At 39.8% G+C, this 26,224-nt stretch overlaps 1 protein-coding gene across 1 annotated transcript in view; it reads right to left on the bottom strand.

Annotated features, from left to right (window-relative positions):
- Positions 1-26,224, bottom strand: part of LOC135211139 (UV excision repair protein RAD23 homolog B-like) — a 109,391-nt gene that overhangs the window by 70,354 nt on the left and 12,813 nt on the right. The window contains exons 2-3 of the mRNA XM_064244296.1: positions 8,632-8,710; positions 3,618-3,811 (exon numbers count right to left, since the gene is read on the bottom strand). Of these exons, the coding sequence (XP_064100366.1) occupies positions 3,618-3,811; positions 8,632-8,710 (273 nt within the window). The remainder of the gene's footprint in view (positions 1-3,617; positions 3,812-8,631; positions 8,711-26,224) is intronic.

The raw sequence follows: 26,224 nt of genomic DNA on the forward strand, positions 1-26,224 counted from the left end.
TTTTTCGACCATTTCGGTAGAGTCAAAGTTGACCGAAGGTTGAAATTTTGGCACTTATCGTTATTTATATGGAAATATTTCAAAACTGATAAAAGCTACAATCATGAGTATTTTTTGTTGTAATTTAAATGAAATTGCGCACATTTTCATATATAATACTTCATGTAACGGATAATTTAAAACGGTGTGCAAAAATTATGTCAAAGTGACAAAATAATTTTTGAGATGTCACTGTACTTTTTAGTGCGATAAGAAAGAAATTCGCGCCTGCGTAACGATTGTAAACAAAACAACGCCTTGATCCGTGAACTCCCAGCATCCCCCAAGGCGCGTGATTCAAAAGTTTTTGGCTGGTAAGCCTATAAGTATTTTTCCGCGAATTTAAAATAAAACTTTTTTGAGTCGACGTATGGTACGTCCATTCGGCATATGGGAGACATTTTGACTCGACATTTAATACGTCCATTCGGCGTTTAAGGGTTAACATATACTTCAATCTTACTTTAGCTTGCTAAAGTCATGGCCATTTAAAGAGTGAAAACACTGGTTATACTGATATGCAAAACTTAAGTTACTCTCTGTTATATATACTACTGTTCAAGATATGTTATGAATCTTTGAACTATGTATGTATGTTTCATTTTTCTTACAATTCTGTTATTTAATAATTCTCTTACTTACTAAGTATAATTTATAAGCATATCATATATGGGAGTTCTGATTACTGTCTTTAACAACAATAATCTTCCTCTGGTATTACAATAAGTCAATGAAAAACAGCCTTCAGCTCAACGGACCGAAGGTAAATTCTGATAGCTATTTCAAGAAAAAACATTGTACAAGCGGCCCGCGGTTAACGGCGCAATCGCTCAATGGCGAATCGGTTTTACAGTTGTCGTCAAAAATATTCATTAAAAAAATAGAGCATTTTAAGGTATTTTTACGGCACAATTTTCGGTCAACAGCGCCGTTATGTCTAACAAGTTCATACATTTGTAGAAATACCGTTCAGCCTAAAAAGGTTATGCAAATGATATTAAAAAATTGTATTGAGAGTTATTACATAGGTATTAGGGTAAAATATATGCCTCTGATGCTGTTCTATGCCAAAAATATAGTTAATTAAGTGGAAATTTATCTTTATATGTGTCGATTTATAAATGTTCATGCTTTTTATGTTTAAAATGTGTATGAAAATGTATTACGTAAAGGTATTTTTATTTCTACACATAAATATGATACTAAGGCAGCTTTTGAAACTGCCCTTCACGTTATCAAATACGATGTTTTTTCATGTTCATTATTGTAAGCCGCTGCCTGCCACTCTTCTGAAAATATGGAGTTATAAAAAGTGCAAATTTAGCGATGGAAGTCAAAGGGGAAGAGGCGGCAGAGGATGAAGACGACAACACCTTCCTCCTCTTCTTTGCCTACTTCCTCAGGACAGCGGACAGGTCTCCCATCCAGGCTGGAGCTGGGGCAGTTGCGGTGGCAACAAGGCCCAACTCCACCTGGCCAGAAGGACCTGCAGGAACACCAGCACTTCCACAGGCATGAACAGGGGCAACAAGGGCGATCCATGGGTGAGCTCTTCAGGCACTCGAAGTCAGGGGGAGGAGCGAGGACAGCAAAACCAGGTGGAGGTGGAACCAGCTCCTTCTAGAACACATACAGCAACGGAGCTTGTACCGCAGCCGAGGGGGTGACCGTGGTAAACTAGGTGAGGAGCAGCAGCATAGCCCGGTGTCGACACACTCTTAGTCGTCCTCATCTCCATCCCGTGAGTGGCCGGGGCTGCAGCAAGATGATGGATAAGCCCCTGAATACTCGGAGTGCCCGGAAGGCTCAGCGAGCACCACACCTACTGAAGATCCCCACCCACAAAGGCAGACACACCTGAGGAAGCAACAGTCGGGTTGGGGGGGAGGGGGTTCCTGTTCGCTCAGCGGGGGAAGGATCCCACCCTGCGCGGACAGAAGTCCCCGAATACAACTCCAGGTCGGGGTGTCGCCCTCCTTCCTCTGCACTCGACAAATCGAGTGAAGAGGCGGAGGGGGAAACGTCCCTCGAAGGGGAGAGCGCCATACGCAGGAGCCGACGCTCCCACTGCTCCTCCGACCAAGACACAAATATCACAGGTTAAGGACCGAGAGCATTCACGCCCTCGGTACCTAGTACACAATGGATGAGGGTCCACATCGCTGGACCTGAAAGCCCCACACTTACGGCCTCCCACTCCAGGGTACAGTCTCTAGTTGGATGGGGGGCACGAGGACTTCTCCGATTCGTGGGACTGCATGTTCAATACAGCGATGTAATTCCACAAATAATAAATAAATAACAATAAGAGTACTTACATTCACTTCACACTAGTATTCTAAGAAACAGGTTGAAAAGTAAGTAGGCTTGAAACAATCTCACGACGGAGGCAGGCAGAGGCGAGCACACGTCTTCACCCAACGGCAGTCGAAAGCAAAGTGGTATGTTTACCTCCAGTCGGGCGGGACCCCCAACCACCGGACTAGCAGTTACTGCCAAACTACCTTGTCGGTAAATCTTACGACCAGTCTAGCTGGTGCTGAATAATAATTCCTTTTGTAAAGGACCGATGGTTTGTATAACGTGTCAAAACAAATACATTTTGGAGGCAAAAACGGATTGAAAAACATCTTAACAAATAAAAAAAACAAATATAAATAAAAAATCAAATATCTAAAAAAACATCAAATAAATCAATTTTCTTTTAAATAAAAAAAAATCACCAGCCCTAAAGCAGCCCCTAAGTTGCACTGGTGAGTCAATTATTCCAACCCAAGACAATATCACACTGCTACTTGACATTGTAACATTTACAATCTATTACTTCTTATCTGTTAAAAAGGATGAAATCACCCCATGTCATTGGCATTGGAATCTTCTTTAAGGATAGAATATACATGTCACTAGAATCTTAGTTAATAAAGATGTGATGAAATAAGTATGTTAAATATGGATAAGGCCAAACTACCTACATATTCTGTTAATCAGAACCCCATTAATCACATAAATGGCCTTACTCATTTCCAAAAGATATATTGTTCATAGTATCTAAACAATATCTTACATGCATTTCAATTCTTTTCTTTCTCAATCCTCATTATTTTCTTTGCTTAGTATTTTATAAGCTTTGCTCAATTATCTTACTAAATCAAAAAACAAATATGCAGTCAACCCTGTATTCGCAGTCTTACAATTCGTGGAACCACCTATTCTTGGATTTCTCCATGGAACATATAAACGTCATTCGCAGAAAATTTGCCTACTGGAGTATTTTTCACAGAGAGAGATTCACTAATTATGTACTATATTTTCATGAATAAATGCACTTTTGGGACAAAACTATTAAAACACTGGTATAAATCTTTTTAAAAGTATTTTTTTTTTTTTAAAACTATCAAAATAGGTAGTTCTAAGCCTTTTTAGAGGGGTTTTAAGTATTTAGGGATTTTAAAGGGGTTTTAAGTATTTGCAGATTATAGCTAACTTCTGTGGGTTCGTGATAACAACATCCCCGCGCAATATAGGGTACTGTATTACCAAGATACCTTTATATGTGTCCAATTCTTTTTCTTTTATACCTGTGATGTGTTGGTGGTGGCTGGTGTGGTTGCAGTTGCTGAGGCGGAAGCTTCCTCTGACTCGGCAGGGGCTGTAGGATCAGAAGGAGTGGAGGGAGGCGGCACAGGTTTGGGTTTTGTAACCATGATGACTAAAAACTTCTTGTCATCAATATTATAGGATTCTAACGTCGTATCATCTTGTAAAATTTTCCCTGCGAACGTACACACAAAAAAAGTCAGTGGCTTAAAAAGTATTGTAAAGTCACATATGAAAATAATGTAAAGGACCACCCTCCCCTATTCAAAGGGGGGGGAAATGTGACAGCACATTTTATCTAGATTTAAAAAAAGGTTAAATTGTAAAAAGATAACAAAATTTTCCCTTTTAATGAACATAGTGGAAGGAATTTTATGTAAGTAAACGAATGTGAGAACTCATTTCCAATAACATTCAGACAAGGGAAGTTCTTCAAATAAGCTTCTAAAATATGCTAAAGGTCAGTCAGGAGATACAAGAAATGGTGCACATGTACAAAGTGCTACAAACACCAACTCCAGCCTGTCAGTATAATGAAATGCAAAATTCCATTATAATTATTATATTATTTGTAATTCAGATATACATTGCATCAGTTCCAGGTGCATATTCATCCATGTTCCATAAGGTCAAGTTGAAAGTCTTCCTAAGCTCATAGTAAATATAAGTAAACATTCTGCACATCCAACTTTAAACAAAGACACTTACTTTTATAAATAAAATTATCACTATAGATCTTTAAACTACAGTGATTAAAAAATTCCAAACACCGCGGGCTGATAACCACCCACATACATGAAAAGACTCACATTGTAATATTAACTGACAATAAAGGTAATAAAACCATTCTCACCTTATATATTATTGGCATATCTTCATAATAAATAGCCTATCCAAGGTATATGTATAACGTTCATTGGTAGGCTAAGCCTAGTTGCAGTGCGATAACCACCAACATACATGAACAGATTCACATTATGATATTAACTGACAATAAAGGTAATAAAACCATTCTCATCTTATATATTATAGGCATATCTTCATAATAAATAGCTTATTCAAGGAAGAATTCCACATCACTGCACTCAACTTGCACTCCAAGTGGCCAGCCACAAAATGTAAACAAAGTCACAAAAATGTAGTATTATACAGTTGCGTTCACAGCGACCTTTATTGTTCAATAACCTTTTAGAATTTTTAATAGTAGTAGTGTAATTACTGTAGTGATAACATTAAGGCTAAAATCAATTCAAACTTCATTATTATTTTGGTAGTACTATACATATATAACTTCTCCGAATAATGCAGTCACATGAACAATAATTTTCATAGATTATCATATTGATGTTTGCTGTTGGTGACGAAGCATAAACAAAATACGTAAAACCATTTTTTACCTTATATATTATCGCCATATCTTCATAGTAAAAAGGCTATTGAAGTAATTCCATATCAGTGAAATCAACTTTTATCTATGCGAGGCCAGCCAGCTGACAAAATGTACGTACGTACATGAAAATCAAATTATGGTAGCGTTCACAGCAAGATTATCTTTCGAAATTTTAATAGTACTAGTCATGGTAGTAATAATGTTTGGAATATAAGTAACATTCATTTTCAATACAAAATATCATCGTTATTTTGGTACTAAATAATAGTTTAGAATGATCACATGTACACTGCATTGTTAAGGGTTTGTGGCAGCGATGAAACAAAATACAGTAAAGTTTTCCTTTTAGGCTACGCATTTAGAAAAACATGACAGAATCAGCTTTGCAACTTAAGTTTATTTTGATATTTTTTAATGATACAATAACTATCATCTGTACTACTAAAACCATCTTCACAGAACTGTGTACAGTTGCGTAGTTGTACGATGCGTGGATCTGTCGAGTCCAGTGTTACCAATTTTGCATTTTTAATGCTAGCTTTCAAATTCGAGAGGTAATTAGCAAGAAAATTTTCAATCTAGTATCTGGCAGGAAAAATTGTATTTGTTTTCAAATACATCTAGCATACATATTTTGACATCAAATCTTTGTAATGTTAAGTTGAATATTTCTTTTATTCTACTATGTTTGATATATCATGTAAGAAAACAGAACAAAATCTTGCAAAACCATTTTCAGGAATTGAACAGAATAGGTTTTGAAATGATTAGGAATTATATAACGTAATGTACAAGTACACTATGTATGTTAGAGGCATGTTTGAATCGAAAAAGAGAGCAATCGGTTGAAATTGGCTGGGTGGCATTGTTGTGTATAATGTGAATTTTGTAGCACTTGGCAACACTGGCCTACCCACATTTTGTTTATGTTGGTGTTCGCCGCGTTCTTTAAATTGCACCCATATAAACGAGTTAATTGTGTAGCATCCAAAAGCCCTGATTCTTTTACTCTTATGGGAAAGAAGCCTAAACGGCAGATGAAGCTTATTACGTGTAATATATTAACATGTGTCGTGAAGAAGGAAAGACAAATTGCACTGTAAAATCATCGCCATCTTTATCAACATAGATCATTGGTGAGTACCCTTATGTTTACATAATTTTGATATTTACCTTACCTCTCTCCCCCACTTTCCTTGTAAAAGAAAAGAGGCCCACGTGAGTACGTAATAGCACATGCATATGTAGGCTTCTAGCTGTAATCCATAGGATAGTAGGCTACATATGTACAGTAGTATGTATGCTACATATATTTCTAAGGCTAATGTTGTAAAATAACTTTGAAACTGTCTTGAATTTAGTTTAAGGTGATAGTTGAAGACACAATTGGTGTTTGAACTAAAGTTGGCAGTTATAAACACTGGGATAGGGGTCTTGGGTGGGTTAACTATTGAAGTAGGCAGTTTTAAACAATTTTTTAGGGGGTACAAAGATAACAAGTGTATTTACTTGTCACAGGGGGTTCTGGGCCCTATCCCCCCACGATTATCAAGGCCCTACTGTATGTATGTATGTACTATGTATGTATGTATGTATGTATGTATGTATGTATGTATATGTATATATAATATATAAACAACAGGGAATTGTCACAAACAAATGTCTTCAATGGAAGATGGCTGAAAGAAAAGTGGAGTGTTTACGTCCGGGCAGGTGGGTCTACCCACTTACCAGACAGTAGTTACTGCCAAATCACTTTGTTCAAGAATTTACCAGCTGTGTTCCAGCTTCGCAGTAAAATAATTCCTAATGTAAAGGATCGAGGGTTTGTGTATCATGTAGGAACAAACCAGCATTCTACTAAAGAATTGAAATACAAAATGGAATTCCTCTATTGCTTCTAGCTACTTGTAAAAAACTATGTGCACAACTATAAATATCTAATATAAAAATGTACATGATAACACCATACATGTTTAATATTAAATGCCTACAGAGATCCACTATTAAAATAACTCAAAATTTCTAGATATCTAAATTGGCAGTTTGCTTCTTACATGTTCAACTAACTTGGCAGTTTGCTTCTTACATGTTCACTTTGATGAGCAACATAACCATTGTACACTATAGGAATTGTTTGAATGATTCTTTACTTTAAAATGACTGTAATTTAATCTTTTATGGTTTTCCAGTAATAAAAGTCAAGGTTGCTTTGCTAGTAGTAGCTTGAATGGTTCCTTAGACATAAGCTACTTCAATGGCTCCTTTGATAGTAGCTTTAAATGTACTTTTTATGTCTACAAAAAATAAACCTTGTTTATAATGCAACCGAGTGAAAATTCATCCACACATACGAATAGTTTCAACCTTGAAATGATATGCTAACTTCAAATTACTATAGTATTTCTAAAATGACCAGAGCTCTCTGGCAGGGCTGTTTGGGTCCTCCCACATGTGTTTAATCTCGTCATTTCTGCCAAATTTAGAACAGAAGAGAGAAAACCATTTCTGCCATTACAGACCTCAAATATCATCTTATCCATTACGCAGAATTCTAAATCAAACACATTAGCTCACAACTGATAATGTTTTTTTATGCAATAACAAGAAACAAAGTCAGATTTTCTATAAACATGGCATCTCATTTTGGTGCTGTTGCCACTATTTCAAACAGTTCCATGTGCATTTAAATCCACGGATAAACCACTTAGATTCTCTCCAGAAGGCACTTTCAGTGGTCGCTGTACATGTCTGGAGGCAGTTCTCCTTTCTACAAATATCTTGATTTCTTAATATCGTAGGTATAGAATAAATTGGTGAGTAAGAAAATTTGAAGTAAAGTATAACAGAGTAAGTTTGATGAGCGAGATAAACAATCATATACAGACAAAGTAATAGATAGGAAACAATGACTGCATATTGCTTGAATACGATATGGAAAAGTTTTGGACTGATTGCAGTGTGGAGTGACTTTGAAACCAACTTACAAGTCATTCCTAGTCATATCACAGCCTTGGGTTTGGGTAGACATTTTCTTCACAGCCGAGAATCATATACAAAATACATAAATAGGTATTTTCTAGAAAGGCAAATGGAGGGCCTATGTTATCCTATAAAAAAGCTCTCACTAAACTGCTGTAAGATCTAGAGAGAGAGAGAAGAGAGAGAGGAGAAGAGAAGATAAGAAGACGAGAGAACGAGAGAGAGAGAGAGAGAGAGACGAGAGACCGAGAGAGAGAGAGAGAGAGAGATGAGGAGAAGAGAGAGAGCAGAAGAAGAGCAGGGCCGAATAGGAAGGAGATTAAAGTACCTGGGAATGAAAAGCCCCTATAATCTTATAATTATAGCCACGGGGTTTGTCTCAAAGACATTCAAAGGTCTGTCATACACGGGTCAGTTGTTGTTTTTGTAAAATTGGCAACAGGGCAGATCTTTAAACGCCAAGCCAGAGAGCTCTTCTTGTGGTGGCAAGACTATAATTAAAATGATATACTAAATTCACACTAATTCAGTTTTTAATCCCTTAATTGACTAAATCAAAACCATATTAATGACAATTTCTGTGGAATCTTATTTGCAAGGAGAGCTTTAGTTTGAACACTTACCTGCATATATAAGTTTTTGTCCTACAGCTGGGTAGTCACCACCTTTCTCTTTTTCAACCTTCTCTTTCAGAGCTTTTACCTGAAAAATAATTTGGTTGCCACTTGAGAACATCCTTTTCAGTTAAGGACACTTTCCATGATACAAACAAGCTACCCATCACGTCTTCGTGGTTAAAATGATATTGTTAGTATACAATAAAGTTTTGTACATACTTACCTGGCAGATATATACGTACTTAGCTTACGTCTCTGACGTCACGACAGAAAATTCAAAACTCGCGGCACACGCTACAGGTAGGTCAGGAGATCTACCTTACCCGCCACTGGGTGGCGGGTGTAAGAACCAATCCCCCTTTCTTGTCAGATTTTCTCTTCCACCTGTCTCCTGAGGGGAGGCTGGGAGGGCCATCAATCGTATAAATCTGCCAGGTAAGTATGTACAAAACTTTATTGTATACTAACAATATCATTTTTGTACATGAACTTCCCTGCCAGATATATACTTAGCTGATTGACACCCTTGGTGGAGGGAAAGAGACATACACTCACCTAGAAAGTGGGGACAACACATGTTAAAGGTATAAAAATATACCCTTGGTTCTTACCTGATTTAGGCAGAAGACTTCATAGCTACTGTCTATTAGTCTGCGTTGCCTAAAGAGTTACAGCGAGGGCGTGACCTATAGCTGAAGAACTCTTTGGGTCTACCAATGGGAACTGAGTCCACTTACTTGGCAGAATCCAAACAGGGTCTGGTCAATGGTGATCAACCCGCTTACATGACAGAGCCTATCACTACCAAATGCAAGGAGCCTCAAGCACAACCGATCACCTAACCAATTGCAAATATTAGTATACGAAAGAAGGAGCTGCCTCCTGCAACCTCCTTCATACAACCAAAAAACTCAATACCAAAAACTAACAGGGAAAAAGATTAAAAAGGATGTGTTTCAGCTCCCTGCCCCAGCACTGAATCCGCCCAAAGCACTTTTCATACGTAATCGTTACGTCTTTTAGGTAGTGATTGGAGAAGACTGATTCACACCTCCAAAAAGTGGCCTTCATGAGGTTTTGCAATGACATATTCTTCTTGAAAGCCAAAGACGTCGCGATGGCCCTTACTTCGTGCGCCTTGACTTTCAGAAGTCTAAACTGTTCCTGATTGCACAATGTGTGGGCTTCTCTAATAACATTCCTGATAAAGAATGAGAGGGCATTTTTAGATAAGGGCCTACTGGGGTCCCTTACCGAGCACCAGAGATTGCTTGCATTAGCCCCAAGTCTTCTCTTCCTCTGAAGATCAAATTTAAGGCTTCTCACCGGGCAAACAGTTCTCTCCTCTTCTGTCCCAACTAAGGAGGATAAGCTTTTAATTTCGAAGCTCCTGGGTCACAGTGGAGATGGGTTTTCATTCTTGGCCAGGAAAGACGGAAGAAAAGAGCAAACAGCGGAGCCTCCTTGGAAACCTACCTCACCTTCTAGAGCTTGCAGCTCGCTGACTCTCTTCGCTGAAGCTAACGCACAGAGAAAAAGAGTCTTCATCGAGAGGTCTCTGAACGAAGCTGTATGGGGAGGTTCGAATCTTGAGGACCTCAGGAAGAGCAGTACGACATCTAGATTCCAGCTAGGGACTAAGCAAGAGGTTCTTTTAACCGTCTCAAACGACTTGATTAAATCACAGAGGTCCTTATCTTCAGATATGTTTAATCCTCTGTGACGAAAAACTGAAGAAAGCATGCTCCAGTAGCCCTTGATGGTAGAGACTACTAACCCGCATTTTTCTCTCAGGAAGAGAAGAAAATCTGCTATCTGAGTCACAGAGGTACTGGAGGAGGAAACTTTATGAGTCCTGCACCAACGTCGAAAAACATCCCACTTCGACTGGTAGACCCTGGTGGTGGAAGGTCTACGTGCATTGGCAATAGCCCTTGCAGACTTTACCGAAAAGCCCTTAGCTCTGACGAGACTCTTGATAGTCTGAATCCAGTCAGACTGAGAGCGGGGAGGTTCTTGTGAAACCTGTCGAAGTGGGGTTTGAGCAGATCGACTCTTAGTGGTAGGGATCTTGGAACATCCACCAACCATTCCAGTACCTCTGTGAACCAGTCGTGGGCGGGCCAGAACGGAGCTATCAAGGTCATCCTCGCTCCTTCTGAAGCTGCGAACTTCCTTAGCGTTTCCCCTAGAATCTTGAAAGGCGGGAACGCAGAAAGATCTAGGTTTTTCCAATCCATCAGGAATGCATCTATTGACACTGCTCTCGGGTCTGCAATAGGGGAGCAGTATAGATCTATCCTCGCATTCCTGGAGGTCGCAAAGAGATCGAGATGGGGCCTGCCCCACATCTTCCACAGCTCCTGGCATACATCCGAGTGCAGAGTCCACTCTGAGGGAAGGACTTGATTCCTTCTGCTTAGCAGATCCGCTCTGACATTTCTTTCTCCCTGTACGAACCTGGTGAGGAGACTTATCTTCCTTTCCTTCGACCACAGGAGGAGCGATCTCGCTGTCTCGTACAGGGAGAAAGAGCGAGTCCCCCCCTGTTTCCAAATGTAAGCCAGGGCTGTGGTGTTGTCAGAGTTGATCTGAACTGACGTTTCCTTTACGAGGGGTTCAAAGGCTTTGAGAGCGAACCAAATCGCCGTCAGCTCTTTCCTGTTGATGTGCCAGGACACCTGATCCCCCATCCAGGTGCCTGACACTTCTCTCGACCTGAGAGTAGCTCCCCAACCTATGTCCGATGCGTCTGCATATAACACTAGGCTGGGGTTCTGAATGTGCAAGGAAACGCCTTCCTTGAACAGGAGAGGGTCTAGCCACCAACGGAGATCCTCCTTTACCACTTGCGAAATCTTGAACACAAAGTCTAGACCCTGAGATCTTCGGTTCCAGTTCCTCGTCAGGAAGAACTGTAGGGGTCTGAAGTGCAAAATCCCTAGAGAAACGAATTGCTCCAGCGAGGAGTGTCCCCAATAGACTCATCCACTCCCTCGCTGTGCATACATCTTTCTCTAGAAAGGTTGCGACCTTCTCCGAACATCGGGTTATCCTCTCTGGGGAAGGATACGCCCGAAAAACCTGAGAAACCATCCGAATCCCCAGATAGATACGATCTTGACTGGGGATTAGCTGTGACTTCTCGAAATTCACTAGCAAACCCAGAGAAGCTGCTAAATTCAACGTTAAGCGAAGGTCCTCCAGACATTTCTCCTTCGACTTTGCCCTGATTAGCCAATCGTCTAAGTAGAGGGAAATCCTCACTCCCTCGAGATGAAGCCACTGAGCAACGTTCTTCATCAGCCCTGTGAAGACTTGGGGGGCTGTGGAAAGGCCAAAGCATAGGGCCCCTAGAACCTGAAACACGTTCCCCTCCCCACATGAATCTCAGAAACTTGCGTGACGAAGGATGGACCGGCACGTGGAAGTAAGCATCCTGAAGGTCCAGTGACACCATCCAGTCCCCGGGACGAAGAGCTGCTAAGACTGATGAAGTCGTCTCCATAGCGAACTTCCTCTTCTTCACAGACGTTCAGGGCGCTTACGTCCAGAACCAGCCTCCATCCTCCTGAGGTCTTGGGAACAAGGAACAGACGGTTGTAGAAACCCGCGGAAAGAGGGTCCTCTACCATCTCTATTGCCTCTTTCTCCAGCATAAGCTCTACTGCTAGAGCGAGGGCTTGATTCATGAGTGGGTCTTTGTATTTGGCCACCAGCTCCCTTGGTGTGGTGGTCAAAGGTGGTCTCGAGATAAAGGGAATGAGGTATCCCTTCTTGATGATAGCGAGGGACCAGTTGTCCGCCCCCTTCTGTGCCCAGACGTCTGCAAAATTCAGAAGTCTGGCACCCACAGTCGTCTGGAGGACACGAGAGCTATTTCTTGGCCCTAATAGACCGCGAGAAGGTCCTTCCTCTTCTAGGGGGTCTCAAACCTCTGGAGGAAGAAGTGCGGGACGAAGGGCCTCCTCGAAAGGGCTCCTGCCTACTCTGACTGTCCTCCTTCGTTTTCTGCTGGAACGAAGTTTTCGGGATCCTAGCTGAACGAGCCAGCATATCCTGCGTCGCTTTTGCTGACAACGAGCTGGGAATATCGTTGATTATCTTCTTCTGGAAGAGCTGCGGAGAAAGTTGAGAGTATAACAAGGAAGCTCTCTGCGCATGGTTAACAGCCTTGGTCAGAAAGGAGCAGAAAACTGCCCTTTTCTTTACCACTCCTGCTCCAAAAAGTGAAGCTATCTCCCCGGATCCATCTCTAACTGCCTTGTCCATACAAGACAGCACCGCGTAAAGATCTTCAGGTGAAAGAGTCTTGATCTTGGGTCCTCTTTGCCATGACTCCAAGGGTCCAGTCAAGAAAGTTAAAAACTTCTAAGACCCGGAACATTCCCTTCAGAAGGTGATCTAACTCGCTCATAACCCACGTCGTCTTCGCAGAATTAAGAGCCGAGCGACGTGCGGAATCAACCAACGAAGAGAAGTCCGAGTCTGCCGAAGAGGGAAGAGTCAGGCCCAAGGGCTCCCCTGACTCGTACCAGAACCCCATCTTTCCCATAAGTTTGGACGGGGGAAAAGAAAAGACGGTCTTCCCCTCCTCCTCCTTCGAGACCAACCAATCGTCGAAGTTCTTGAGAGCCTTCTTCATCGACACTGCCGGTTTCATCTTAACGACTGAAGACTTCTTCGATGTATTAGTCGTCGTAAATAAGGACGGAGGTGACGGAGGAGCAACGGCCGAAAGAGTCTCCCCAAAATCTTGCAAGAGGAGGTCGGTCAATCTCTTGTACGAAGACACTAAAGAATCCTTGGGCAAATCTTCCTCAGAATCCCCAAGATTCTCTTCAGACGAATGACGCTTGGAAGATCTACTGCAAGAAGGAGAGCTTTTCCTCGGAGAGCGCCTACTAGGCGAGCGCCTACTGGGAGAATGTCCACTGGGAGAGCGCCTACATGGAGAGCGCTTACAGGGAGAGCGCCTACTGAGAGAGCGCCTACTAGGAGAGCGCCTAGAGGGAAAGCGCCTACTAGCAGAAGCTCGCCTGTCAGAAGCAAAGTCCAGGTCCACAGATGAGCGCCTGGACGAGGGAGAGCGCTTATCAGGCTCTCTGCGCCTGCCAGGCTCTTGGCGCCTGCCACGGGGAGAAAAAACTTCCACGGAAGAGTCCCTGTCTGAAGCAAGGCGCTTACAAGGCTCTGTGCGCCTATCCAATCGGGAGCGATCAATAGGAGAGGATTGCCTCCATTGGCGCCTACAAACTTCTGTACGTTCGACCAAGGGCGAACGGAATCCTGGCGAGGGAAGAGCCACTGGAGAACGGCACCTACTAGGCTCCGGGCGCCCGTCAAAAGGAGAGCGGCTACCAGGCGAAGAACTCCTCCTCCGCTCCTGACGAGTACGAGGCTCTTGGCGCTTGTCAAGCTCTTGACGCTTAACCGAAGAAGAGCAGAAATCTTGAGGAGAGCGCCTGTCAGGCTCCTTGCGCCTGACATGCTCAATACGCTTGCTGGGGAGAGAGGAGAGCCTACTCAGAGAGCGATCCCGAACTTCCACCTGAAATTCTGACGTCCTACTACGAGGCTCAAGAACCCCTCTAGCAGGAGGAGAGCGAGCAGAAGAGAAGTTCCTTGACTTCTTCACCGGAAGCGAGACGTCCTTCCGACGATGAGAAGACCCGGCAAAAGAATCTGCTAAAGCCGAAATCTGCGGCAAAAGAATCTGCTAAAGCCGAAATCTGAGCCTGCAGACCCGCCAAGATGTGCGCAGGAGATCTCTTGAAATCCTCGACTGGAGACGTTGTCCGGGACCAAACAGGAGAGGCGTAAACTGCAGAACTCTTGGCTCTCTTGCGTTCCACTTCAGGCTCTTCCGCGAAGGATTCGGGGCTGGAAGGAAGGGCGCAAGGTACTTTCCAGGGCCTCTTGAGAGGGCGAGACGACTCAGAGGCGGTCCATCTACGTTTAGGAGAAGGCGACGAAGAAGAAGAGAAGCACTGTCGTAACACAGTCTTCTTGGATCGGTCCGAGGCAGCCTGGGAGCGAGCAACAGCATCTGCCGAGGGGACGCCTGACCGGTGGGGGATCTCCCTAACCTTCCTGCGGCTTTCAACTTTCCTCCTCCACTGGGTCTGGGAGTCTGGAAGAGGTCTAGGCCTGGAAGCGTTAGTGAGCCGGTCAGACGCACCCTCCACTGCACTGATCACTTGCACTGTCACTCTTACCTTGTAGAGAGCGAGCGAAACTCTCCTTACTCCTGATCGAGGCTCTCCCGGAAGCAACCTCCGAAAACAAATCTTCGGGTTCAAAGCTGGGCGCAGGGGCTGAAACTGGAGAAGGAACTACTTCTACTACAGGGTTCTCAACGTCAATTTCACTCACTCTCGATCTACTCGAGCTCCTTGAAGAAGCCTTGCGCGCCCTATCCTTCTCCAACTTCCTTAAATAAGAAGATAGAGCCTTCCAACCATCCTCATCTAAACTCTCACACTCTTTACAAGGGTTAACGAAAGAGCATTCATTCCCTCTACATAACATACATACGGAGTGAGGATCCAAAGCAGCTTTTGGAAGCCTCACTTTACAGTCACTCACTGAACAAACTCTAAATAAAGCAGGATTCTTAACCTCAGAATCATCCATGATTACTAATCCAGAGAAAAATCCAAATAAACAATCCAAATAGCGTATACCAAGCCAACCGATAAAGGGTACTTCACCAAAATCCAATTCGTCGGCAACGAGAAAGAATCTAACTATCGGAAGGACTGAACAACAGGTGTTGTCCAGCCGGGCGACAAGAGAAAATCTGACAAGAAAGGGGGATTGGTTCTTACACCCGCCACCCAGCGGCGTGTAAGGTAGATCACCTGACCTACCTGTAGCGTGTGCCGCGAGTTTTGAATTTTCTGTCGTGACGTCAGAGACGTAAGCTAAGTATATATCTGGCAGGGAAGTTCATGTACAAAAATCAAATTTAATTAGTATATGTGGAAACAAGTAAAATTTAACTGATCCATATGAAAAATAATTCCTCTCTCTCAGCAATAAAGACAAAAATTCTGAAGCTTTTTTTACCTATTTGTATGATTTAATCCTTTTTAGACTCCACCTCAAAGTTTAAGCTTGTATAGCTGTTATATGCCCTATCAATATTATAAATGTCAGGAACTGGGTTATAGTGCAACAAATTGTAGAAATGACAAAGTCAGCAAAAATCATACACCATATGAATGTACTAGCACTACCTTAAAGTGTAAAAATTGTGAAAAGAGAGGCCATAATGATACTGAACATAAAACATGCGATGGCAATAACTGCATAGTATATACATAAAGAACAAGTATTAAGGGTGAAAAATAATACGGATTATGGCTCTGACTAATAGCCTTTCATATGCCATTTAATAAACATACAGTCAGCAGGAAATAATAATGTAAATGATTATTCTAAAATATAATTATGATTATTCTAAAAATAAACAAAATGACACCAGAGTCGCACAACTTTTACCACGTACTACTAGCAAGAGAAAACGAAAATGGTGGTGGAGTGGGAATCTTTGTTAAAAAAAAATATACAAAGTATCTAAAATGAACCAAATGTGTTCAACACATTCTAATTCATCAACATTAAAATTACACACTTTCATTAATAAACACACACAAATTATAAGTTTACAAACCACCAAGCACAAGAGAGAGATCGTTCCTAGACGAATTCCGTGACTTCCTGAACATATTAGTTGATAACAAAAATACATTGATTTGTGGGGCTTCAACCTGCTTTTAGATGATAATGATGACAATAATGTCATTGAATTTATAGAGTTACTTGAAAGTCCCAACCTTATAAATGTTGTAAAGAACCCAACATCATTATTGAACCATGCCATCGACCTAGTGATACAAAACAAAAACAATGAGATTGTGAGTGACATACATGTTGAGCCTGAATGTGTGATATCCCCAGGACATAAACTATAGCTGGTTCACTTAAGGTGGATTCTTGGGAGAGCCCTATGCCTACAAGACGTTTGTTTGGCAGCCGCTGATTGGCTGGGAACTGCCTACTTCCCGGTACCAGGCATCCAGCTGTCGCCGAACAAACGTCTCGTAAGCATAGGGCTCGTCTAAGAATCTACCTTGAGTGGACCAGCTATAGTTATATATAGTATAAATATACAGAAAGGCTGCTATGCTATGAAAAAACTTTCACTTACAGAGACAAAACCAGCTTCAAACTGATGAATTTATTGTTGACAGCATAAAATAAGAAAAACAAGTTAGGAGTGCAAGTTTAATTTGAGAAATACCTAGACAGGTGACCAGACATGTGTAAGCTGTTCTACAGACAACAGCAAAAATATATTAGCATCAACCTACAACGATAAATGTCCAGTAGTGACAAGGCAAATAACAATTAAAGAAATTGCCAAATGGTTTAACAGTGAATTATGTGAAGCTAGAAAAAGAAAAGAAAAATGGAAGATCTATGGAAAAGATTGAAAGAATCAAGTAAAAAAAACTTGCCAGAAATCAGTACGACTTTATGAAAACCAAGAAAATACATTAACCCTCTTGCACACAGGCCGAAAAAATATGGGTGTAAGGTACACAACTTTTCCCCTGGGCTGAAAAGAACAAGCGCGCATGGAAAAATTGTTTGGTGAAATTCGGTAGGTCCAAACTATAACTGATATACAGTGGTCCCCCGTATTCTCAGGGATGCGTACCAGACAACTTCCCGTGAATAGTTAGAACCCATGAATAGTTGGAACCGCTATAAAAACGTTGAAAACAGCCTACGTATTTTGTTAGTTAAAACTCAAAAAAAAAAAAACGACTAGAAAATTTTATAGTACTTGGTTTTTTTAATATTTTTACCACAAAAAGTGCATTTTATGAAATCGATATATAAAACCAAGAATTTATGGATATTTTTCATAGAAAAATACTGTGAATATGTGAATTTTCCGTGAATAATGTGAGGAAACGTTCCCGAGAGAAATCCGTGAATGTGTGAGTCCGCGAATCCGGAGAATGCGAATACAGGAGGTCCACTGTATGTTTATGGTTAGTGTTAATATGTCAGCAAATGACTGAATTATTCCCAAAAGCAATAGTAAAAACGAAGTGATGAATGTGAAATTTTTATGTCATAAATATTTTTTGGAATTAATCATAAAAAATGTAATAATTACTTTTGGGGAGTTTCATACCTAAATTGTGCAGAAATGTTTGACAATTCATGTGGAAGCAATAATTTTGCGATAAATGTGTTTGCTAATGAGCTGTAATTTATTGAAAAATGCTAATTTTTTATGGAGTGCAACTTTCAGATTTTCCAACCTACTTATGTTGACGTTTTGTATCGTAGCTAAGTAAGCCAGCAGCATTGTGTTTGTGTTTTCTTCAAGATTCATCATCTGTTGAACCAATGGAGTCAACTATACGTTTTCTATAAATGATGTGTCTTTCTTCATTAATTTTTCCCGGGAATAACTTACATATGATGCGCCCAGCGTGTCATCACTTACGGAAAAATATTTTGTTGAGACGCGCTGCACGTCATCAGATCACAAGAGGGTTAATATAAAATGTTTAGTAGAGAAATTCCTAAGAAAAAAATCCACGGTAATTTTGCTGGACTATTAGGACTCAAAAAAAGAAAAAGTTCTACCTGATGTAACAAGTGACCAGAAGAACCTACCTGATAACTTTATGAACTACTTTGAAGAAAAAATTGTAAGAATCCATCATAGTTTAGACAAGAAGGTCACTTCTGATCTCCCAGTGATCATAATGAGAAATAGCAAATTCAATCAGTTTGAAGAACTGAACTTGAAAGACTTTGAAAAAAACTTCGAGAAAAGTAAAAAACACCTACAGTGATAATGATCCATTTCCCATAAGTGACTGAGTTAAAAGAGGCTAACTACTTAAATCAGTTGAGCTATGTTTGATATTATCCAAATGAGTTTATAACAAGATCCTCCCCAAAACAATGAAAAGTTTGGTTGTATAAAGCCGCCCAAAATGAAAATCATGAAAGAAGAAAGCAAATTTAAAAAAGACCAAAAGACTCTCCTATTCTGCAGGAGCTACAATACTGATGAGAAAAAACTAACACAATTATAACATATAAGCAGCAACTTTTTCCAAAATTGTACAAGGTCCACCAGAGAGGGAATCATCCCTGTGGAGGGCTGTACATAAAACAAACAAACACACCACTACAGTATATTTCCAAAATGACCAAACCTCTCTGGGGGGCTGATTTAGTCTTCCCACATATTTTTTATTTCCGCATATCTCCCTTACTTTTAATGGTTTAGGTGTATTAAAACCTATGTAAACTGCATCTTTATTGCATTTTTCATAAAAAAAAAAAATTTCAAATATTGATTATTATGCTTTTTTGGAGTCACATTTCTTCTGTCAGATCGGCAGCGTAACCTTGGAGCAAGTGTCATAAACCTGGAAATAATTTTTGATGAATCTAATTAAAAAGTGTCATGACCTCAAAAGATTCAAGTTTTGTCAATTTAATGAGATACACATTTGAGTGTGTCATACGAACTAAAATAAGCATGTGAGTTTTTCGTAAAATATGTTTCACGGCAGTTTTTAAATCCAATATGGCACCTCATTGCATCCTGTCCCTTTTGTCTCCACAATTAGGACCACGTCTTTCCAAGCGTTCATTTGAACAATATTTGTGTATGGATGTAATGTTTCCTGACATTTCTCAAGATTGCACAATAAAACAACATATTGTTGCCTATATTAACCCTTTAACGTCGATTGGACGTATTAAACGTCAATGAAAATTGTCTGTCAGGTGCCGATTGGACGTATGGTACGTCGACGAAAAAGTTTGTTTAAAAATTCGCGGAAAATAGTTATAGGCCTACTAGGCGAACTTTTGAATCACGCGCCTTGGGGGATGCTGGAAGATCACGGATCAAGGTGTTGTTTTTGTTTATAATCGTTATCCAGGCGCGCAAGCGCGAATTTCTTTCTTCTTGCACTAAAAAGTATCAGCGACACATCTCAGAAATTATTTCGTTACTTTGACATAATTTTTGCACCATTTTATATTAGCCGTTACATGGAGTATTATATATGAAAATGTGCGCAATTTTATGTAGAATACAACAATAAACAACTCATGGTTGTAGATTTTATCGGTTTTGAAAGATTTTCATATAAATAACTATAAGTGCCAAAATTTCAACCTTCGGTCAACTTTGACTTCCGAAATGGTCGAAAAACGCAATTGTAAGCTAAAACTCTTATATTTAAGTAATATTCATTCATTTACCTTCATTTTGCAACAAATTGGAAGTCTCTAGCACAATATTTCGATTTATGGTGAATTTATATAAAAAAAAATAATAATAATAATTTTCCTTATGTCAGCGCGGTAACTTTTCCGAAAAAAAAAAAAAAAAAATTTCGTCCGATTGTCGTAATATTTGCACCATTTTAAATTAGCCGTCAATAAAGTTTTATATATAACGATAAGTACCAAAATTTCAACCTTCAGTCAACTATGACGCAACCAAAATGGTTGAAAAACACAATTTAAGCTAAAACTATTACATTCTAGTAATTTATTTACCTTTATTTTGCAACAAATTGGAAGTCTCTAGCACAATATTCTGATTTGTGGTGAATTTATGAAATAAATTTTTCTTACGTCTGCATGGTAACTGCCAAAAAATATCATAAATTTTTTTGTCCAATTGTAGTATGTTTGCACCATTTTAAATTAGCCGTTACATAAAGTTTTATATATGAAAATTTGCGCAATTTCATGTAGAATTCAACAAAAACCAAACCATGGTTGTAGCTTTTATCAGTTTTGAAATATTTTCATATAAATAACGATAAATAAAAAAAATTCGTCCTTCGGTCAGCTTTAACTTGACTAAAATGGTCGAAAACTGCAATTGTAAGCTACAACACATACAGTCTAATAATATTCAATCAATTACCTTCATTTTGCAACAAAAGGGAAGTCTCTAGCACAATATTTTGATTTATGGTGAATTTTTGAAAACAGCTTTATTTTACGTCCGCGCGTTGCGAATTCACGCATCATTTTGTGATAATATTTTCTCTGTGTTGCCTTGATCGTTTTACAATGTGTTATATACCAAAATGATCGCAATTTAGTGTACAATACAACGAAAAAAATTAACTCGTTAGCTTTGACCGTTTTGCTCACAGCGCGATTTGTATACAATTATATATGAATTTTTTTCGCGGTCATATATCCCAATATTTATATATAATTTTTTTTTTTCATTTCTGATGGTTGCATACCAAACTTCAGGCAATGACAAAAAAAAAGGAGCCAAAAATGAACTCTTAATCTTGAAAACTAAGCGTGCTGTGATTTTTTGAAAAAAACAAAAAAAAATTAAAAATTCCGCTTCGGCGCTCACTCACAACGGCACCAGCATACGGGAGAAGATTTTCAAAATACCGCTTCAGCGTTTAAGGGTTAATGAAAGTATGAGAAGTCATATATAATCCTGGGGTCATGTTTTGAACTGAAATGCATATTTACCTTGTAATCAGTGGTTTTATCCTTACTGCCATCACAACTGAAACTCAACTATGCTTGATTGTACAGGCAGTCCCCAGGTTACGATGGGTTCGGATTACAACGTTCCGAGGTTAAGGTGCTTTTAAATTATATTCATCATAAATTACTTCCAGGGTTAAGATGCCTACAACTCTGATCTGGCAGAAGAAATATGACACCAAATATGCAAAATAATCAATATTTGAAGGTTATTTGATGGAAAATGCCATAAGAATGCTGTTTACATAGTCTTGAATGCACCCAAAGCATTAAAAGTAAGGTTTTCTTAGGATTTTTTATGATGTTCTGGCTTACAGCAATTTTTGGGTTGCAAGGCATCTCAAGAACGGAACCCCCTTCGTAACCCGGTGACTGCCTGTAATACTTACAAAGTCCAGGTCCTTTAAATAATATATATATATATATATATATATATATATATATATAGATAGATAGATAGATAGATAGATAGTAGATAGATAGATAGATAGTAGATAGATAGATAGATAGATATAGATAGATATAGATAGATATAGATAGATAGATATAGATAGATGATAGATATAGATAGATATAGATAGATATAGATAGATAGATAGATATAGATAGATATAGATAGATAGATAGATAGGATAGATATATATATATATATATATATATATTATATATATATAGTTAGTATATATATATATCTATATATATATATATATATATCCTATATATCTATATATATATATATATATAATATATATAGATCTATATATATATCTATATATATATATATATCTATTATATATTATATATATATATACTATCTATCCGATATAATATCGATATTAATCTATATAATATATATTATATATATATTATATATATATATATCTATAATATATATTATAATATATCTATATTATATATCTATATATAGTATATATATATATCTTAATATACTATATATCTTATATTATATATATAATATATCTAAATATATCTAGATATATATTATAATATATATATATATATATATATATATTATATCTATGATATATATATATATATATATATATCTATATATATATATATATATAAATATATAGATATATATCATATATCTATAGATATATCTATCTAGATATATATATAGTGATATATATATATATATATAAATATATATATATATATATCTAGTAATACTATATATATATATAGTGTCAGAATGTGTTAAAAGTACTTTTTCTGGAAGTTGGGTCAATGAGCGGGTAACATGGCCGCAGGTAGTCCATTTGATTATTTACCCTAAATATTTATATACGCAGTGGTACCTCGAGATACGAAAGGCTCAACTTACGAAAAACTCAAGATACGAAAGCAAATACGAAAAATTTTCAAGATACAAAAGGTTGTTGCTGTTAAGTCCCCAGATTCGCCCGGACCACCGATAACAATTTTAAAACTTGCGCACAGCCAACTTAGTAGACTCGCCACCATCCTCCCGCTCTCCCATTGGTTCCTGATGCAAGTCACCACCATAAGAACCTGCTCTCCTATTGGTCAGCATCTCACCCATGATCCCATCAAGCATCTACGTAGCGGCGTGCTTTTTCAGCCACTTGGCGGCATCATCGGTATTGTAAGCACGCGGAATTTGTTCGTTCTATACGATTTAGTTTATTAACGTAAATTCGTTACTGATTTTGTTGTAGTACTACTTTATCGTGTTGTGTGAGAACTTTACTACATATGTATACGTACTACATAACTTAATTATGTACAGTATATACGAAGTCATGGGTCCCAAGAAAGTTGAAGTAGGAAAGAAGAGGATGCTTTCTTTGGAGACAAAAATGGAGATAATAAAAATGTATGAAGCTGTCATGTGATTGAGTGTGATCGCCAAGGAATATGGCCGAAATCCGACGACAATAGGCACCATCCTTAAGCAGAAGGATGCCATCAAAGCAGCTACACTTTCCAAGGGCGTGACTATTTCGTCTAGCAAGAGGAGCCACGTGCACGACAAGATGGAATGGCTGCTTCTTGTCTGGATAAAAGACAAAGATATCGCTGGCGATACAATAACCGAGATGGCAATCTCCCACAAGGCCAGCGCTATTTTCGATGATTTGATTGCCCAGGCCAAAGACAACAGAGGAGAAGGGACATCGACCCCAACCCCAGACTTCAAGGCTTCTCATGGGTTGTTCAAAAAATTCTGTAAACAGACTGGCATCCATTCGGTGGTGCGGCACGGGGAGGCGGGCAGCTTGGACACGAAAGCGGCCGAAGCCTTTATTAAGACATTCGACGAGATGACAATCAAGGAAGGCTACAGTTCTCAGCAAGTCTTCAACTGTGATGAGACTGGCCAAGTCCATGGGGCTGGTCGTTGACAAGGATGACATCAATGACCTTCTCGAGGAGCACCAAGAGGAGCTTACGACGGATGACCTGAAGGAGTTGGAGGCCATGCAACATAAAGTCGTTCAAGAAGAGTTCTCTAGCAGCAGCGAGGAGGAGGACAACGACCCTATGACAACGGCAGAAATTAAGGATGCTCTAGCTGCTTTTCATAAGGTGCAATCATTTGTAGAAAAGACACACCCCAAAAAGGCTTACACAGGTCGTATGCTTGCACAGTTCGATGACGTTTGCCCGAGTCGTTTCAGGAGCATTTTGAAAAGCAGGCAGAAGCAATCTTCCTTGGATAGTTATTTTTTAAAGAGGCCTTTACTAGCAGGAGTAAGCAAAAAGATCCAATTGATACTACGAAAAAAATGAAATTTTCATTATTAAAATGAAGTTTTATTGTATACTTACCGAACAATTATAGAGCCGTGATTTCCACGAGCGGCAGGATACTAAATTCAAATTTAGCGCGTCGGCGTCGCCAACACTGGTGGTGATGACGTCATCTCCCTCCACTCGCGGGAGAACCAGGTACAACTGCCCAGGTGAATCCAATTCTTTCTGCCCGTCCGTCCACCTAAGGGGAGGAGGGTGGGTATAATCATAATTGTTCGGTAAGTATACAATAAAACTTCATTTTAATAATGAAAATTTCATTTTTATTGTAGTGGTTTCTTACCGAACAATTATAGAGCTGATTACACATTTATGGGAAGGTGGATTCAGTGGACCACTAGTATTTTTTAAAATGGTTACATTTATTGCAATACCAGTAAACACTCAAGGTGTCTGTTGTACCTTACCTTGTAAGAGAGCTACAGCAGACTGTTACTGCCTCTGGTCGGTGCTCTTCTTACTATGTAGAGGAATTGGAATTTGACCAAAGTTAGCCTCTACAGGAGTGGAATCCTTCCGTAGTTCAAGCGAGTCAAGGCTGACTGACGGAGGATAGTAACAACAAAGATTGCCCTTGCCCTGGGCTAAGACCAGAAATTCAATCATACAAAACATTTGTCACCAACACCAGATTTAAAAACATATATACCCAACCATTGTAAAATCTGACCTAACAGACTGGTGAGTATCCCAGGTACTCAGTACCCCCAGCTTCCCTTGAACTCGACAACCTATTCAAGGTGAAAAGTTAGCATAGAGGTGACGACCCCTGTGCCGTTTCTCCCAACACCATGCCAGAAACCGCCACCGGACCTAACGTTTTACAATTCTCGAAAACCGTTTCTATCTCTTTGAGATAATGACTCGCAAAAAAACCGAATTCGATCTCCAGAACGTGCTCTGAAGAATCGAAGCTAAAGATAAATTCTTCTGAATGCTAAAGAAGTTGCCACTGCTCTAACCTCGTGAGCGTTTAACTCTCAGAACGGAAAGATTGTCGTTCTCGGGACTGCGAGTGAGCTTCCCTGATAAGCTCTCTAATAAAGAACGATATAGCATTCTTAGAAAGAGGACGAGAGGGATTGAACCGAGGTCCAGAGCTTAGAAGATTGTCCTCTAATACCCTTAGTGGCAAACAGATACTGCTTAATAGCCCTGACTGGACATAAGAGCCTTTCTTCCTCCTCATGTCCAACCAAATCAGATAAGTTCCTTACCACAAAACTCCTCGGCCAAGGATTAGAAGGATTCTCATTTTTGGCTAGAAAGGTCAAAGATACCGAAAATACAGCATTGCCTTGAGAGAACCGACTCTTTTGTCTATAGCGTGCAATTCGCTGACACGCTTAGCAGAAGCTAGTGCAATAAGAGAGTGCCTTCTTAGTCAAGTTCCTGAGTGAAGCCGACTTCAAAGGCTCAAACGGTGGCCCCATGAGGAACTTAAGCACCACATCTAAGTTCCAAGCCACTGTATCTTGCGGGAGCTTAGTGGTTTCGAAAGACCCTAATGAGGTCCGACAGATCTGAATTGGAGGAAATATCCAAACCTCGATGTCGAAAAACCGAAGAGAGCATGGCTCTATATCCTCTGATCGTCGAAGGAGCCAGTTTCTTAGAGTTCCTAAGAAATAGAAGAAAATCTGCTATTTCTGTTAAAGAGGTCGCAGAAGTAGAGACTTTAGCACTTCTACACCACTCTCTGAAGATTCTCCACTTCCCTTGATAGAGTTTGTTAGAAGACTCTCTCCTACAACGAGCGATAGCTTCTGCAGCTCTTCTTGAAAATCCTTTCGCTCTGACAAGATTCCGGACAGTCTGAACCCTGTCAGAGCTAGAGCGGACAAGTTTTGGTGGAACCTCTTGAAGTGAGGTTGTTTGAGAAGCCACTTCTCTGGAGGAAGAAGTCTGGGGAAGTCTACTAACAACTGGAGAAGGTCCGGGAACCACTCTTTCCTGGGCCAAAAGGGAGCGATTAACGTTAGCGTTACATTGCTGTGCGACATGAACTTGTTCAGCACCTCTCTTATTAGACCGAACGGAGGGAATGCATAAGCTTCCAGACCCGACCAATCCAACAGCATTGCGTCCACCGACCAAGCTAGAGGATCTGGGACTGGAGAACAAAAGAGAGGAAGACGGTTGTTCCTTGATGTCGCGAACAGGTCTATTGACGGTCGTCCCCAAAGGCGCCAAAGTTTTCTGACAA

Source organism: Macrobrachium nipponense, chromosome 4 (genome assembly GCF_015104395.2).
Source record: "Macrobrachium nipponense isolate FS-2020 chromosome 4, ASM1510439v2, whole genome shotgun sequence".
Taxonomy (NCBI): domain Eukaryota; kingdom Metazoa; phylum Arthropoda; class Malacostraca; order Decapoda; family Palaemonidae; genus Macrobrachium; species Macrobrachium nipponense.